This window comes from Filicampus tigris, chromosome 20, assembly GCF_054856515.1.
Source record: "Filicampus tigris isolate MCC_2025a chromosome 20, RoL_Ftig_1.0, whole genome shotgun sequence".
Classification (NCBI taxonomy): Eukaryota; Metazoa; Chordata; class Actinopteri; order Syngnathiformes; family Syngnathidae; genus Filicampus; species Filicampus tigris.
Window position 1 is genome coordinate 11,745,437 of NC_141236.1, and position 15,626 is coordinate 11,761,062.

General features: G+C 45.9%; 2 protein-coding genes across 12 annotated transcripts in view; one reads left to right on the forward strand and one right to left on the reverse strand.

The window, feature by feature from the left end:
- Positions 1-15,626, reverse strand: part of LOC147128363 (triadin-like) — a 75,658-nt gene that overhangs the window by 35,200 nt on the left and 24,832 nt on the right. The window lies entirely within an intron of this gene.
- The window catches only part of nkain2 (sodium/potassium transporting ATPase interacting 2), a 45,101-nt gene that overhangs the window by 17,097 nt on the left and 12,378 nt on the right, over positions 1-15,626 (forward strand). For all 4 annotated transcript variants that reach the window (XM_086018654.1, XM_086018655.1, XM_086018653.1 and 1 more), the window contains exons 2-3: positions 6,444-6,581; positions 7,041-7,121. In XM_086018654.1, the coding sequence (XP_085874780.1) occupies positions 6,444-6,581; positions 7,041-7,121 (219 nt within the window). The remainder of the gene's footprint in view (positions 1-6,443; positions 6,582-7,040; positions 7,122-15,626) is intronic.

Genomic DNA, 15,626 nt, shown 5'->3' on the forward strand with positions numbered 1-15,626 from the left:
CGCAGTTTGGAGGCGATCTTTTGAAATACCAAGCTGATTATCCGAGCGATTCTGACATTTAAATGTCACGTTTACATAAAGAAATGTTTCCGGGGGAATATTAATCACTCTGGTTAATTCGCCGGAAGATATGAAATTGATCCGTGGTGAGAGAAAGACAAGAGTTGATGGCAAAGAAGGGGATCAGTCCATCGCGTTCAGAGGCGGTCGATGGCGTGCCAAGAAGGGCGCTGGGTGGGTCGACGTTTGCTGAGCAGACTTCTTGTCATCGCGGCCACCGCTTGTTGATTTCCTTTTACATTTTTAATTTGATCAGCGACAACTGTGATTGATCGCTGCAGCAACAATTGTGCCTTTTGTCAGCTTGGAACGTGCAGAGGACTTGTAGTAAGGCAAAAGTGGTCATTAGTGTCGTACTTGTAAGTGAGCCGCAGTTCATGGCGGATCTCCGACCATGGTGGCTTTTTTTAACCATCTTGATCCGTCTTTGTTCTTCGGCCTTGACACATGAGGATACTCGCGGCGGTTCAAAGCGGGTTGATTCCATCTTTTCTGACGGTCCTTTGACAGCCTTCGCAGTCAGAAATGTCACAAAAAACAAACCCATCCAAATTCTGACGGGCCAAGTGCAAACGCCATGAAACAAATTCAGATGATTTGCGCTGGCATTTTCTTGACGTCAAATGTCCAGTGGCACTTGTTGACTAAACAGTCTCTGCTTTGAGCTTTTTCTTACGGTTATCGAGTTAAATCCACCCACCAGATTTGCGCTTCATGAAGTTCACCCAAATAAAGTGTTCTGGATTATTTGGGCCTAATTACATGTGGAAGTCAACCCAAACATGTTTTTTTTCAAGAATATATTCCCAGCAGGCCCACTAGTTGAAACACGGCATTTTGATTAATTTTGTGTTTTTTGGAATACAACTTAAGCAGCAAAATGCGCTCGTTTTTAGCCATCTCTGGGGGCGGCCATTTTGTCTTCTGTCGACTGGAAATGACATCACAACTGCTCACAACGACCAATCACGGCTGACCTGTTTTCTGAATCCGAGCCGTGACAACGTAATCAAGTACGGCGCGCAAATAACATACAACCACGCGGCGTGTTTGTTCGGCCTAAAAGTGGATTTTTATTCCGTCAAAACGGATCCCGGTGGAATGCACGGCTGCGCATGTGGATCCAGCGCCCCCCCCCCCCCCCCTTTCCTTCCCCCATCATGAAAGATTCCATTTGGAAATCCTTTTGATCAGCCCTGTAGGAACGTGTCACCCGCTGCAGATCTGCCGAGCTTCTCTGATCAGGCTGTGTTCCTTGCTACAGGCAGCGAATTAAAGACTGCGCCGCCTTTGAAGCCACAACTGGCAACTTCTCCCCCTATTGGACTGGAGATTTGTGGACATTTTTAACCAGTCGCTCGAGACCTACCTATCACTCTTCACTCTGCCTGATTTTATCAGAATACGGGCTGAATACGTTTTGTTTCAGCCTAGGAACTCCGGTCCACTTTTTAACATCCTGCTGATAAAATAGCGCCAACGACAGTCGTGGCGCGATGACCCAGCCCGGCCCCCCCCAAAAAATACACGGCAAAATTCACACATTTTGCCAAATTTTCCCCAGAGTCCTATTTTTCTATCTTTGCGCTCCATAATCTGTCTGAAAGCGTTAATGCCGCTTTTATGAAAGTCGTGCAAAGGAGCATGATGTGTCAGGTGCACGCAAAGTCATTAACCGGCGCTTCTTTCTACAAAAGCGTTGTCTTATCAGCATAGCTCCCAGCCTAAAGGCCGTACGGTTACGTTCATGTAAGTGGGACAGTCGTGCGGTCTATCTGTAGCTGCAGCGACGGAGCATATTACTGATATGATTCAAGAGCTGCGCTGACAGGGAAGCCCGAATGGCTGAATTAGCTCTTTAATGGAGATGTTCACCTGCAATCACGGCTGTCTTGTCCTGTCCAGCCGCGCCTTCTGTCTCTCTCTTTTTTTTTTTTTTTTTCCACCTTTCATACTTCTTGCTCTCCCTCCTTCCCTCCCGTGCCATCTTTCCACTGCCTCTCTCTCAACTTAACTAGCCACAAATGGTTCCTAATAGCTACCAATGGAGATGAATTGATTGTTGCACGAACCCCGATCGATAGGAGATTGCCTTTGCCGTACGCAGCGGGACACTGCAGGCGGGCAGGCAGCCTTAATTAAGTTAACGGTAAACCTCCGCGGCCTGTGTTTTATTAAGCGAGTAAAGTTTACGACGATCGGGGGGGCAAATGATGGTTTCGGGATGATAGTCACAGGACATTCGAGCATTTTGTTTCTCGCCGTCTTGGCCACATTTGCCTTGCCTTCTCTTCCATTCTGTCCACCGTAACGGGATGAGCAGCAGAATTTGAGGTCACAGAGGAAAACGGGGTGAGCTGGGACACGGGGGGGCGACCTGTATGGATATTGCGACGTCTCGCATTGCTAGCTCTCCATTTTTATTTGATTTGAGTCTCTGTGTTCTCTTTATACGATGCCGTGTTTAGTTCTCGAATATTTTTAGAATCGAGTTGAATGTTTTATCGATAATCTTCGTGCACTTGGTTACAATTGATCTTGCAGCTTTAAACACAATAGGATGAACATGAGAGGTGCGGGTATCATTTTCACCCACTTGGGGGCGCCATCCTCACTTTCTTCTGTCGCATCTGTGACTTTTGAGTGTGTATGGCTTTAAAAGGCGGCGCATGGTGAGTGACTTGGGTGCCAGTGAGGGATGCATTTAAAAAATACAATTAAAATCTTACTTTATAGTTTATACATCAAATGAAACATTTTGTGATTACATATTGAATCCGTATCAAACCACCCCCCACCTCCCCCAAATAAATGGATTGAAGGGACTTCAAGTCTTACATTTGTCCCGCGGATCCCGTTGTTGTCAATACGGCCCAACATTTTGGTGTTACTCTGTAATTACCTGGCAGCGAAGGAACGTCTGTAGCAAGGAAGCTGGAAGCAGCTGATGAGGTAATGTCTTGAGAACAAAAGAAAATGGGTGAAAGATGGCTGCATATTAAATATGTAGGAGCGGGAGAAGAGAAGACGACGACGACGAGGAGGAGGAGGGAGGAAGGTGCTGCAGTCAAAGACAAAATGTCCACGCGCGTTCTCTTTTTGTCGCACTTTGTGTTTTAGATGAAAGACACTTTTGTGTGCGTGCCATGTCGCCTAATAGTTGTGCGACACGGTGCGGCTGCCTCGCAGTCTGGAGCAATAATAATTATTCTTTGATATCTCTTCATCGTTTGCCGTCAAAGGCAGCAAAATAGACTCCGAGAGCCACAGAAGGATCTCCTTGTTTCCTCCCCCTAACTGCCCCTTTCATCACCTTCTTCTTTTGTGCTGTCAATTTCTCATCTTCAACGTGTGTGTGTTGGCTGTAAAAACACACTTTTGCACCAGCAGGAGGGGGGGGGGGGGAAATGTATCATCCAAGCATATGGCATTTTTCTCTCGATAACTATTATTATTCTGAAGCTTTTGTATTTTAGACGCGGCGTCTGCTGGAGGTCCAAGATGAAAATCGAGTACTCTCTTCAGAAGTTTACTCGAATGGAGGTCTTCAGTCCGTCATGGATCTTGTTGCTAGCTGACGACGGCAGGCGTTTTTGGAACGATACATTAGGTTAAAACGTTCCTTAAAGGGGGATTTGGAATTGAATTTTTCGTTTACATTCAAGACGAAATTTGCATATGATGAATAGTCAGAGCGGTACGATGCTCTTCAAAAGCGGCTGTGTAATAAAGGTTAGTTGCACCCGCAGGAGTTCATCTCGGAGCGTTTTCCTGCCCTCGCGCCTTTCGTTACTTGGTAACATAAAACGTCTCCAGCAACTCTATATTCCCTTGATCTCAAGGCGCTACAGTTGACTTGATAAAAAGGTTGAGATCGCGCTCCGCGATTATTTAACAAGTTGAATCGCTTCTGTGCTTTTACTATAAGAACATAAATCAACATTTTATTTTATTGATAAAAACTCTTTGCTTTCATCGAATCGCCGCTTCGTACTCACAACCCGGCCAGCAAATTAATTTTGCTGCCGTCTTCCTGAATGGAGTCTGCGACCGTGCAGGAAGCTAGCGCATCGAAACAGTCGTGATGAGGAACGTTTGTAAGAGATTGGATGCAGACAAACCAAAATAATTGCTTTCGGTTGTCCTGAGACGTTTGGGGCGCCCCGGAAATCTCGGGCCCGAGGCAATTGCCGACATTTGCCTACGCTTAAGTCCAGCTGTGCCTCTGCCAGACTGTCATCTCACCAATTTGGACGAGTCACGCTTTGGAGAAGACAAGCGGCCGAGTAGCAGGAGCTCTTAATCCCCGAGGGACTTCTATGCTGACATGAGACAGATTTGGCAGACATATGCATATCAACTTGTCTTTAGGAAGCCCACTCACATCTGGATTTTTTTTTTTTCTTTTTTTAACTTGGCCAGATATGCATGAATAGAAACACTAACTGCTTGAGGTGTTTATCCAAGACTTGATAAATGAAGGAATTACTATTTGAATGTACCTTGTTTCTTAACTCTTCAATTTCATTTTTATAGCGACTCTCATTGTGAATTACTGCAAAGCTCATTGACTACATTCAAAAAAGCGTGACGTCACATAATGAGCTCTGTTTTACAGCTGAGCCCAATGTTTGTCAATAGGAAATGAGCCAAGAAGCAGATGGCCGCCTTTTCCATATTTACTCACCATAATAAACACTCGCAATAAAACTTTCCCCTCCAACAAATTAGCACCAAAAAAAAAAAAAAAAATCCACTTTTCTCCTGCATGTGCGACTGATTGATTACATCTGTATTGTGTATTGGGTGCGCTTCTGCCTCCCAGCTGGACACTTTGTTATCGTGGGGGGGGGGGGGGGGGGGGCTCCCAGGGGCTTCCGTAATGGACTGGGAGGCCCCTGACTTCTTGTAACGCGCATGTGTTTGTGAGAGAAAATGAACAATTGCGCCACTAAATAATTGTCGAAGGGAGGACTTACTTTTTGCATAATAACATCACGGAGCCGATAGACGAAAGAAACACCAAGGCAGCTGAGCCCTGTGCGTGTGCGTGTGTGTGCGCGCGCGCAATAACAGCAGGCGCTCGCTGTCGAGTGCAAGCAACGCAAACCTGCCCGGACGTGTGCACTCAGTGCACATGTGGGTGCGCGTGAAATGTTATGTTGTATATTAAAGTCATTAGTGCGCCTCACTGCTTTTGTACCTCTCATATGCAATAAACTGTTGTTTTTTTTCTCTCTCCCCGAGTAGTGACTGCTTAGTATGTGTGTTTGTGCAATGTGGCTGTGAATGGCTGTAGTGTTGCCATATGCTCGCAAATTAGGATGTGCTAAACTCAGCCATGCATAATCGTGTGTGTGTGCGTGCGCTAGTTTTTCAAAATATGCTAGCAATCGAGTGTAAATAGTCGACGCTTTTTGGTCTTTTCCCGTCACCTCGCGTCTTCTTTGTCCTCGTCTGATGATGTGTGTTTGCGCGTGGTCGTATATATTTAGCGCCGTCACAGACACAGTTGAGACAGAGTTGGTTAACAAGCACAGCGGGGGCTGGTGGAGTGGGCGGGGGCGCTCCAAGCGCTAACGCAGTCAGACCACCAGATGCCGAGATGACTGATTACGCCTCGAGTTTGTAATAATGATAAAAGCGGTAATTGTAAACACAGTCCTCCTCAACCTCGCCGCCGCCAACTCCCGCAGCGAGTCTATTAGCACAGATTGAAATCATTTTGAATTCTTCTTCTGGCCACCGGAGGCAGTATAATACAGTCATAAAGACACAATACAAGTCACTACTACTCTCGCTAACTCAGTAAACCGTAATTAGGGATGGACCGATTATCGGCACCGATATTTGGTATTTGATATTTTTGACAAATATCGGAATCTGTCCTTTCAAAAAATCTGATGGCCGATAATAAATCAATTTAAAACTGTGGGAATCAAAACAAAGATATGTGAAAGTTTAACATTTCTGTCATTTTTAAAATTTGAAGGACTTCATTTACTGTAGAAAACTACATGGAGCTATTGTTTAAGTTTTCATTTAACTTTTTAAGACATGCTGACAACCCTGGGTGCTCCCTGAACTTTTTGTTGGGATTTTATAACAGAGATGTATATCGTCAAAAAATTCTTGTAATGATAACTTTGTTTTCTATCTGCCAAACTGCTACTTGTTTTGAAATAAGTTGAGTTCACTGCCCACATTAAAGTGCAAAATTATACTTGTCAATAAGCGTGTGGATCCGTGCAGACTACTGAACCAGATAACAATTCGTACAGCAGCCTTGTGCTCTGCTACTTCTGTCCGCCTCAAGCTCAGATGTGCGCATGCATAAGGTAGGCATTGATTCAAGTGCGCTTCCGTCCTCTGTCATCTGGCAGGTCAGCGTCTTCGAGCGTCAGATCATCGACTTCCTGGGCTACCAGTGGGCTCCCATCCTGACCAACTTCCTGCACATCATCGTGGTCATCCTGGGCTTGTTCGGCACCATCCAGTTCAGACCGCGCTACGTCACCGGGGTAGGTTTCAGGCCGCGCGCGAACAAGCCTTGAAGCGTATTTCTCCCACACAGGAGTTTTGGAGTTTCCGTATATCGATGCGGGCTAGCAAAAATATGTTGGGTTTTCCGTTCAACACACTCCGTAGGTACATGAGTAGGCTAAACGTAAAAAGAAAAGAACAGATTTTCGAACATGTCGCACAACACCAAATGTACTGATCTGAAAATGATAAGCTGCTGTACTGATGTTAGCTATGCTAGTTAACTGCCTCGATAGCAAGCGTAGTATTTATTTCACCAATTAGACATGCTAACTTTCCATAGTTGGTAGCAAATTTGAAGTTAGCATCTTTGTAATATATGATCGCTACCTTGAATATGTGATGTCCGAAAGACATCTTTGAATGGAAACCGGAACGGTTTCCACCGTGACGACCGCGTTCATCTAAATCCGTTTCCGTGCGTCTCCTCTCGACAGTACGCAGCCTGGCTGGTCATCTGGATGACTTGGAATGTTTTCATCATCTGTTTTTACCTGGAGGTGGGCGAGCTGTCCAAGGTAACATTTGCACTCCTTCCTCTCTTTTGTTTGTTTGTTTGTTTGTTTTGCTGCCTCGCTTCACAGCAACACAACGAAACGTGCTCTCGGAATCCTTGACGAGGCGCCACTGTCCGGTTTTTCTTTTCATCATCGTCCAGATTGACAAAGTTTACAACCAATACCTGATGCCAGCGCTCTGCGTCCTTGTTTATGTGCCAGATGCCTAATGAGGAACACGAGTTATCTTGCGTACTTTTTGCGAATGTGATTCTTCATTAGGAGTTATTTTGGGAAAGCCGACAACACAATGCAACAGAAATCATGTCGATATGAACGCGATTCGCTTCCGACCTTTTGGCCTTTACAGCAGTTAGCAATGTTTAAAATTCACTGTCAGTGAAATGAGTTGATTGGAATCACTGATGATCTACTTGGGCAATTAATTAGGGCTAATCAGCGCTTCCATAAACAGAAGAAATCAGAGCTGATTGTGCTTGATTGCAGTCGGTGGTGGTGGTGAGGAGTGAATGGAGGAAAGGGGGAAAAAAAAAAAAGGTGCAATCGCTTTTTAGCGTAAATGACTTTTATTGAGCCGTGGGGGGAACGTGTTTGCAATCAAGCATCGTATGCCCCGCTTATCAGTCGTTAACGTATTGATATTTGGCTTGTATTCGTTACATGAAGGAAAAGTGTAATGAATGCTTGATTTTACTCAGTGAGTTTATTTTTTTTCCCCTCTGGTATTTTATCTCTTACACAACACACGGGCCTTGTTGTTGACATTCAAACCATGCCAGAAAGTTACTCTCGACAATTGAATAAAATCTCCCCATAGCCTGGTCGGAAAAAAAAAAAAGACAAAACAGCTTCATTGATTTTGGTTTTAATTTTATTTCTACAAGACTTCTGAAGGCACTCCAAACAAGCTTATGGATTTGTTTTTGCCTCTCTTAAAAGAAACCTACATTGTTTGGAATTAGCTTTGAAAAAAAGTTGTCACCAAATCTTGCGTGTTGTTCCATTGGCCACCCTTTGAATAAACGACTTCCCCACCCAAAACACATTGTTGAATCATTTGAATAATTGCAAGGCTTTTTCTCTCCCACATTTGATGCCACTAAGATGTAATTCCCTTTTATGTGTCGCGCTACGTGCAGAGGTGGCATCTGTAAAGCTTTTTTTTTTTAATGATCATTGATAAATATATTGCAATCCAAGTTACTTTAAGTGGGAATCATTTATTTGCGGGGAAGGAAATTTTAAACAAAGTTTATTTATTTAATAATTTATGTCATCAACCCCCCCCCCCCCCCGAAAAAAATCATTTGCACAACTAAATGCCACGCCTCAAATGCCACCAACAGATGACTCCCGACTTGACATTTGTTATCATTCCCGTACGGGGCCAGCCGAGTGCTTTCGACACATCTGTTTTCAAAAGAGCCCCCCGCTAATTAGTAGCGCCGTCATCAATTAAACGCTGGCCAATCAGAGCGAGGCGCGGCCAAAGCACATGCCGCCCCATTTTGCTTTTATGACCACAGCACTGCGTGTGTTTGTGCGTAACGCTCCAGGGCACATTAACCTTGACCTAGTTATTAGAGAAGGCGGCGGCGCACCCCCACATGCAACCGGCTTCGCCAGCTGTTTGACGAATCTATCAGCGCCGGTCCCCTGCCTCGTCTACTGACCCGTTACGCCGGACCGCATGTAAAACAACGCCAAAGCTCGCCGTCAAACAAATGAAGCGGCAATCCAAAATGTGTTGGTCCCACATTTCAAAGGCAGACTTGAAGGAATTCCTTCACAATAAAAGTGAGAAGAAAAGGGACTCCTGTTTAAAGGCTCATTAGCGTTTGCACTCGCAGGCTATTAGCGCTAACGAGTGTTGGCTTAACGTGGGCGCTCCCCTCGCTTTCATCGTTGCCTCATCGGCTCATCTCGGGGCTAAACCCGGGCGGTGGGCTGTGTGTCGGCGAGCTTAAACACCCCCCCTCCCCCCAGTGTCGCTGGGTCGCCCAGGCAACGATAACAAAAAAAAAAAAGTGAGCACCCACCCGAAATGAAAGATGAACGGAAAAAAGACAAGATTGTGTCATCCAGCCATGAGTTAAGATAATTTAAGCGCAAAAATTTGCAGCGAGCTGTCGGGTAAGAGATGAAAGCTGTGCGTGGATTGAACGTTGGAGATATGAATCATACATTCAAAACAATCTCCGTTTTCATTTACCAAGTTGAAGATGGGAGTAGGGGTCTATTTGGGGGCAAGGAACGAATGCATTTTGGAATGATATCAACTCAATCGTTGTTTTCAACACTGAGAGCAGTTTTGGAGCATTTTGACTGATCTTTCAAGTGCCACACATCATTGTGTGACTGACGTAAATTGCCGATTGCCAACTCATTGCCAAGCTTGCCGGGCTACCTACCAACCGGTGGTTGGGGACCAGCGTTTCCTACAATTCATAGACTGTTCGAGTGCGATGTGCCTGGACTTTGTCAATTTCTCTCCCTCAACGTGACAAGCTGAGATTCAGCACCCAATCTTTGTCTTCAACTCAAAAGCTGTGCTGTTCTCAAATCCAAAGCCTCGGGGCTGGATTTTGAAAGGCCCAAATCACATTCAAATGAGAACTTCAAAACAAATTGGCTGACGTCTTTTGTCTTTTTGAGAGAGGCGTTTAATCCAAGTTTGAAACCCGGCGACCTCCCCTTTGATCGGCCTTCATTTTGCGCTTACAAAGTCAACACTTGAAAACGTGCGTCTAGAAGTTGCTGCTCTTCGTGGCCAATTGCGATTCAAACTATGGCGCTTCGTGTACTGGCCAGTTTATTACATTCCATGAATACGCGCCGGCTATTACGTTGAGGTGGCCTGATAAAAGTCGGCTCCATTTTTCTCCATTAAGAGATCTGACACGCTTCTGTGTTTGAAAGCGCCTCCCAATCAGAGACGGAAAATTGCACTATAACGCCCTTGTTCGTTTTTATTTGCCCCGAGTCCTGATGTCCAGATTACGCATCCCTCCGTCGCCCGCGGCTCGACACGTTTATTAGCGCAGCCATCAGACTGTCGGCTACACGGCTAATATACTCGCAGGCCGGCCATCACGACACATTAAGCTCTCCTGGTGCGCATGTCGTCACATACTGACGGATGTGAGATATCGCAGCCAAATCCGTCGCGTTTCCGTGCGCCATGACAAATAAATATTTGTTTGATGCATCAAATCACCGCCGGCGATGGCCAGAAGTCATCTCAGGCTGTTTGATGTTCACAAAGTCATCTGTGATTCACCGACATTATCCCGCACGCAAATTGGTCTTCACGAGTCATTGAAACAGCTCTCGGCTCACCATTCAGGCACTTGAGACACTCCAGAGGCTTATTGAAAGAGTGGAAACGGTTGCAGCTCCGAGGGACGAACCTCACCCTCTTTTTGCTCTCTGTCTGCTCACCACGCATACCACCACCCACGCCAATTTGTCCGCAGTGCTTCTAGTCGATGTTCGTTGGATTTTTGACCGGAACACACACAATAGAACCCGGCAAATTCCAAACAGCTCAAAACTTGAAAAACTCAGACTTTGTAAATTGGGCCACTCTTAAGTCAAGGCACCACTTTACATTTGATTCACTGTCATCATTTTGAACATTGGTCACATTTTCATTTGGATCAGGTTCAAATTTGCCGTATTAGTGCTGGCACTGCAGCACTTTGGCCGGGTGGTTAGCACGACATGACGCAGTTCGAAGGTTCAGGCGCTTTGCAGTATCTTCGTGGCTGACCAGTTCCCTCTGCACCAAAGCATCACAGCAAACCATTTTGAATGACACAGGCTTACTCAAATATATCGGACCGAACTATCTTCACTCATTATTGTCCAAAAATAAAAAAAATACAAATACAAAAATAAATAACACCCAGATTTTCAATCTTGAGGCTACAAAATGCAGCACAGCTCCCTCAGAGTGAGGCCGGAGGCGGAGTTTGTCAACACTTTGCAGACGGTTGAGCATTCAAGAGTAAAAGGTTTGTTCTCAAGTCATTTTCAATACTTTGTACTGCTGAAAGGAGTTGTCGGCGTTTGGTCATGTGACCTTCGCAAGCCGAGCTGCGAGTGGTCGTCACTTTATCCTGAGCAACTGTGAAGTCATTTTCAGTCGACAGCAAGTGGCAAAATGGCCGCTCGGCGGCCCTTGGGCATTGTCACGCTCTCGCGCTGCCAACGACACTACCAAAGTGTCGCCGCCTCCTTGCGGTGTTCCCACAGCAAACACTCTTTCATCACTCGCCAAATTCTCACTGGCCGCCATTACCGAGCGCATTTAGCCGCTTGTGAAGAGGCCTCGACAGCACTGAGGATTTGGCTCCTTGCTTTTTTTTTTTTTTTTTTCCCCCTCCATGCTAATTCTTCACGGCTAATTTTAATTGCGGCGGCTCATTGGATTCGATATCGTCGAGACTGACCGAGTATGTTGCGATCCCAACTGCAAAGTAAGACATTTCGGATGCAAACACTTGTTGCGGCACACGTGTTGCTTTCAGCGCAATTTGACGAGAAACGTAAATGTGAACGCTTTACGTAAATGTGAAGTTGCTTTATGACATTTAACAAGTGTGGGAAAAAAAAAATCCTTGAACATACACCCGAAAAGATTAATGTAAAAGTTGTGTGTATTTATTTATTTTTTTTCAAATTGTAGCTTTTATTCATTTATTCTTGTTGTAAAGCATCTTTGAGTGCTATGAAATGCGCTTTCAAATAAAGATAAAATAAAAATGTATTATTAAAACTTGCAAAGGTGGAAAAATATACTGAAAATCATGCAAACGGAAATTGACCTTTGTTTATTCACAATTTTATTTATATATAACTTTTGAAAAATGCATCTTGAAAATCACGAAAAATGAAGCCTTTGTGCCCGCTTTAAGGCAGTGGCCATTTTGTCTTGCCTCCCATAAAAAGTATCGATAAATTGACCAAATTGCCAGAAACCGACTCGTATCAATATGGAAATGCTTCTTTTTGAAGTGATTTTCGAACGGCATCCTGGGCAGATTTGGAGAGGAGCCCGTGGAGCGCGGAGCATAATTCACGTTATCGTGCGTGCACACAAACGCCCACGCGCGCACACACACAGCAAACTGTCAGCAGTCAGTGGTGTGCTATAATAGATGCAGCCACCCCCTAGGTGACAGAGGCACACACATGGACACACTCAGCTGTCAATCATTAGCTTGGGAGGGGGGTCGTGGGGCGGGAGGGGGGTCGGGGGGCGGGCGTGGGGAGGGCTTACGTCGGCGGTGGTGGTGGTGGTGGTGGGCGCATCTCTGCGTGCTCTCCTTAGCACACTGCATGCGTAAAAATGTGCGCGCGGGTGTGTGCAACGTGTCGTTTGTCATGAGTCAGAAGAAAGCAAGACACACACACACACACACACACAACTGAAAAGGTGTCATACACGCGCGCACACGCAGCGTGGAAGATGGAGGCAAGTCGGTGGGATGAGGCGTGAAGACAAAGATGGAGGATGAAAGGCAAGAGATGGTGGGCTGGGGAAATCGGCGTCTGCAATATGCAGCATTGACATTCGGTTGTGTAATCAGCAGCCATCAGCGCCACGCTTGCATCATGCTAGCGCCTGATATCATTTCGCCAAACCAAACGCGCATTAACGCGAGTTCAAGTGTCAATCCCATGCCTTTAAGTCGTCAACTTTTTTTTTTTTTAATAGTTTGAGCCGAGCAACTTGGCCGATTATTCACAGTTGCCGTACGATTTTCCCGCGCCGCTGTGAATTAGCGTTTGGCTCGTTAAAAACGCAGGCGGCTGATTGAACAGATTGCCTGTGACAGTGGCTGACATTACAATCTCCATTCTCACAGAATTGATTTGTTCTCAAGCCGTTTTCAACACTTCGGAGTGGCAAAAACACAAAGTGGGCACAAACCAAAAGAAATTTGTAGAATTTCAGATAGTAGAAGAAGAAATCAAAGCCGCAGCCCTTCTTTGACCCAAAAATCAGCCTGGGTAGGCTCCAGCTCGCCCTTGACCGTCATGAAGTCAAGCGCTCTTGAAAAGTGATAGATGGAAAGCTATCAGACTATAATTAAAAGAAGTGATTTTTTTTTTTTTTTTTTTTTACGATAGGCGTGGCCAAAAGGCTTCGAAGAAACCAAGAAACGTAGCGAGAGAACCTAATTGTGTCCGTCTCCAGCCCACCTGGGATGTTGGTCGCCGGCAACAATTTAGCCTGATGGCCGCGGTTGTTATATTGACTTCATCTCCGTTTGAACGCCCACCTGCCACATTCGGCACGCACAAATACATTCAACGAAAAAAATAAATAAATAAAAAAATCCCCAGAACCCCCAACCAATTTGATAGAAGAGAGGTGCTTGAGGCATTATGGGTTAAGGTCTCATGCGGCGCCCTTGGGAAATCACAGCCAAACAATGTGGGGAGATGCGGCATGACTGATGATATTTGCTGCAAAAGAGCACAAACGCAGACGGAGACGGTTTGTTAAATAGAGTGAAAAATTGACTGGAGTGAGAATAAAGCTTATTTTCCGACCCCGGCCGCTTTCTCGGCGCGTCTTTTGTGTCGCGGCGCCCCAAACGGCGGGCGTTGATTTAGCGCCTGACTGATTCTGGCTACATGACCGCCGGAGCTCGTGTTGTATATTTAGACGACGCAAAACGAGGTCAAATGCTACGTGGCTCTGTGTGTGCCGCAAGCTAGCGTAAAAGCTGCTGGGTCCAAAGCCCCTGACGTCCAACAATTTGGAATTGGAGTGGAAAAATACACCTTTAAATTCGCCACGAGATGTCCAACCTGTCGGGTGAGGCTTTTTCTTTGTCTTTTTGTAGCCTCGAGATGGAGCGCCGTATTTGACCGTCATTTTTTGCTATTTCCAGGCGTCTTTTCAAATAAAGCGCTCAGCCGTTTTAAGCCAGGGGGCGGCCATTTTGTCACTTCTGTCGCCTGAAAACGAGGTCACAACCGCTCAGGTAACGACCAATCACGGCTGACGTGTTTTCTGAAGCTGAGCCTTGATTGGTCGTTACCCGAGCGGTTGTGATGTCATTTTCAGTCGACAGAAATGACAAAATGGCCGCCCCCAGAGATGACTAAAAATGGCTGGATTTTGCTGCTTAACTCATATTCCACAAACGCAATATCAATCAGAATGCCGCGTCTCAACCAGTGGGCCTGCATAGAACAAAAAAATATGCTCGGGTTGACTTCCCCACTTTAATGAGATGCATATATTTAAATGTGAGTATACAGATATAATTTGGAGATCACCACGAGAAAAATCCTGAAATTTCGACAAAAGTGTCTGGCATTGACCTTGGGAAAGGCGTCTGAACTCTGCCTTTTTCATCCATCCATGCTCCCCAACTTAATATGCCGCTTGTTCACAATCTGGCCATCCGAAACAAGACGGTTTTTAAAGGGCCTTTCCTCCTCCATTCCTGGCTCCCATGGGGCTTGCAGACAAAGGAGAGAAATGGGAAATTGAGCGAGAGCGAGGCAGAGGGAGAGAGAGAGAGACGGGGGGAAAAAAAAACAGACGTGGTTCACTGAAGCAGCGCCAGTCCAAAGTCAGGGACAAAGCCCCGAGAGCACAAATGCCTGATCCCCAAGCAGCGCTCCTCAAATTATTCTCCGTACACTTTGTCATACGCACATTCGCTCGCTTTCCATTCAAGGTTGGTCATGCTCACTCATTGGCGTTCAACGCGTAAAAAGGAGATCAAAAGAAAAGTGCCATTCGAGTCGATTGCTTTCACGCTTTATATCTGATCTTGTAACCTCAACGGTCTCGCGGCATCCGCTGTGACCGAAAAAGAAAAAAAAAAAAAAAAAAAAAAAAAAGCAAGGTGCACGTCGCGTTTCCAGCGGTGTTTGCTCGGCCTTGATTGCTGCGGACGGTCGCGGCTCTCATTTAAAGCTGAGGCGGCGGAAAAAAAACGGATGCGGGCATCATGGACGGAGGTCGGGGTGGGGATATGAGAGGCACGCGCGGTGACAATAGAAGGGCGATGAAGAGCGATGGCCGAGCGGCCAGTCGGCGGGCTGGAAATTTTGCGAGATTTTTTACTCATTACAAAGACGAGCACAACAAGGGGAGACGGTATTAATCAGAGCTCAGCGCTAATGAGGCATTAAGTCATTACACGAGAATAGAAAGAGACCCAAAAAGGAAACCAGGGAGAGAAAGGAAAGCACCATTGAAATTAATTAGGTGGGAACATTAGCGGCAAAATGAACATTTTGGAAGGATGAGGCGGCACGGTCGAGTGCGGGCGCGACGTGACAGCGGGATGAATAGAACCGGGAGCAAGCGGCCTCACTTCATCAACTAAGACGACAGCTGTGCTCCCAACAACCAGCCGCGGCAAACTTGTTTTGCTTTGCTCAGGCAGCCAATCGGTGGCACGCCGAGAAAGTGCGGCGAACTCTTGCATGCTTTTGTTGTCAAGGTCTGACTTGACAGCTGTCGCAGAC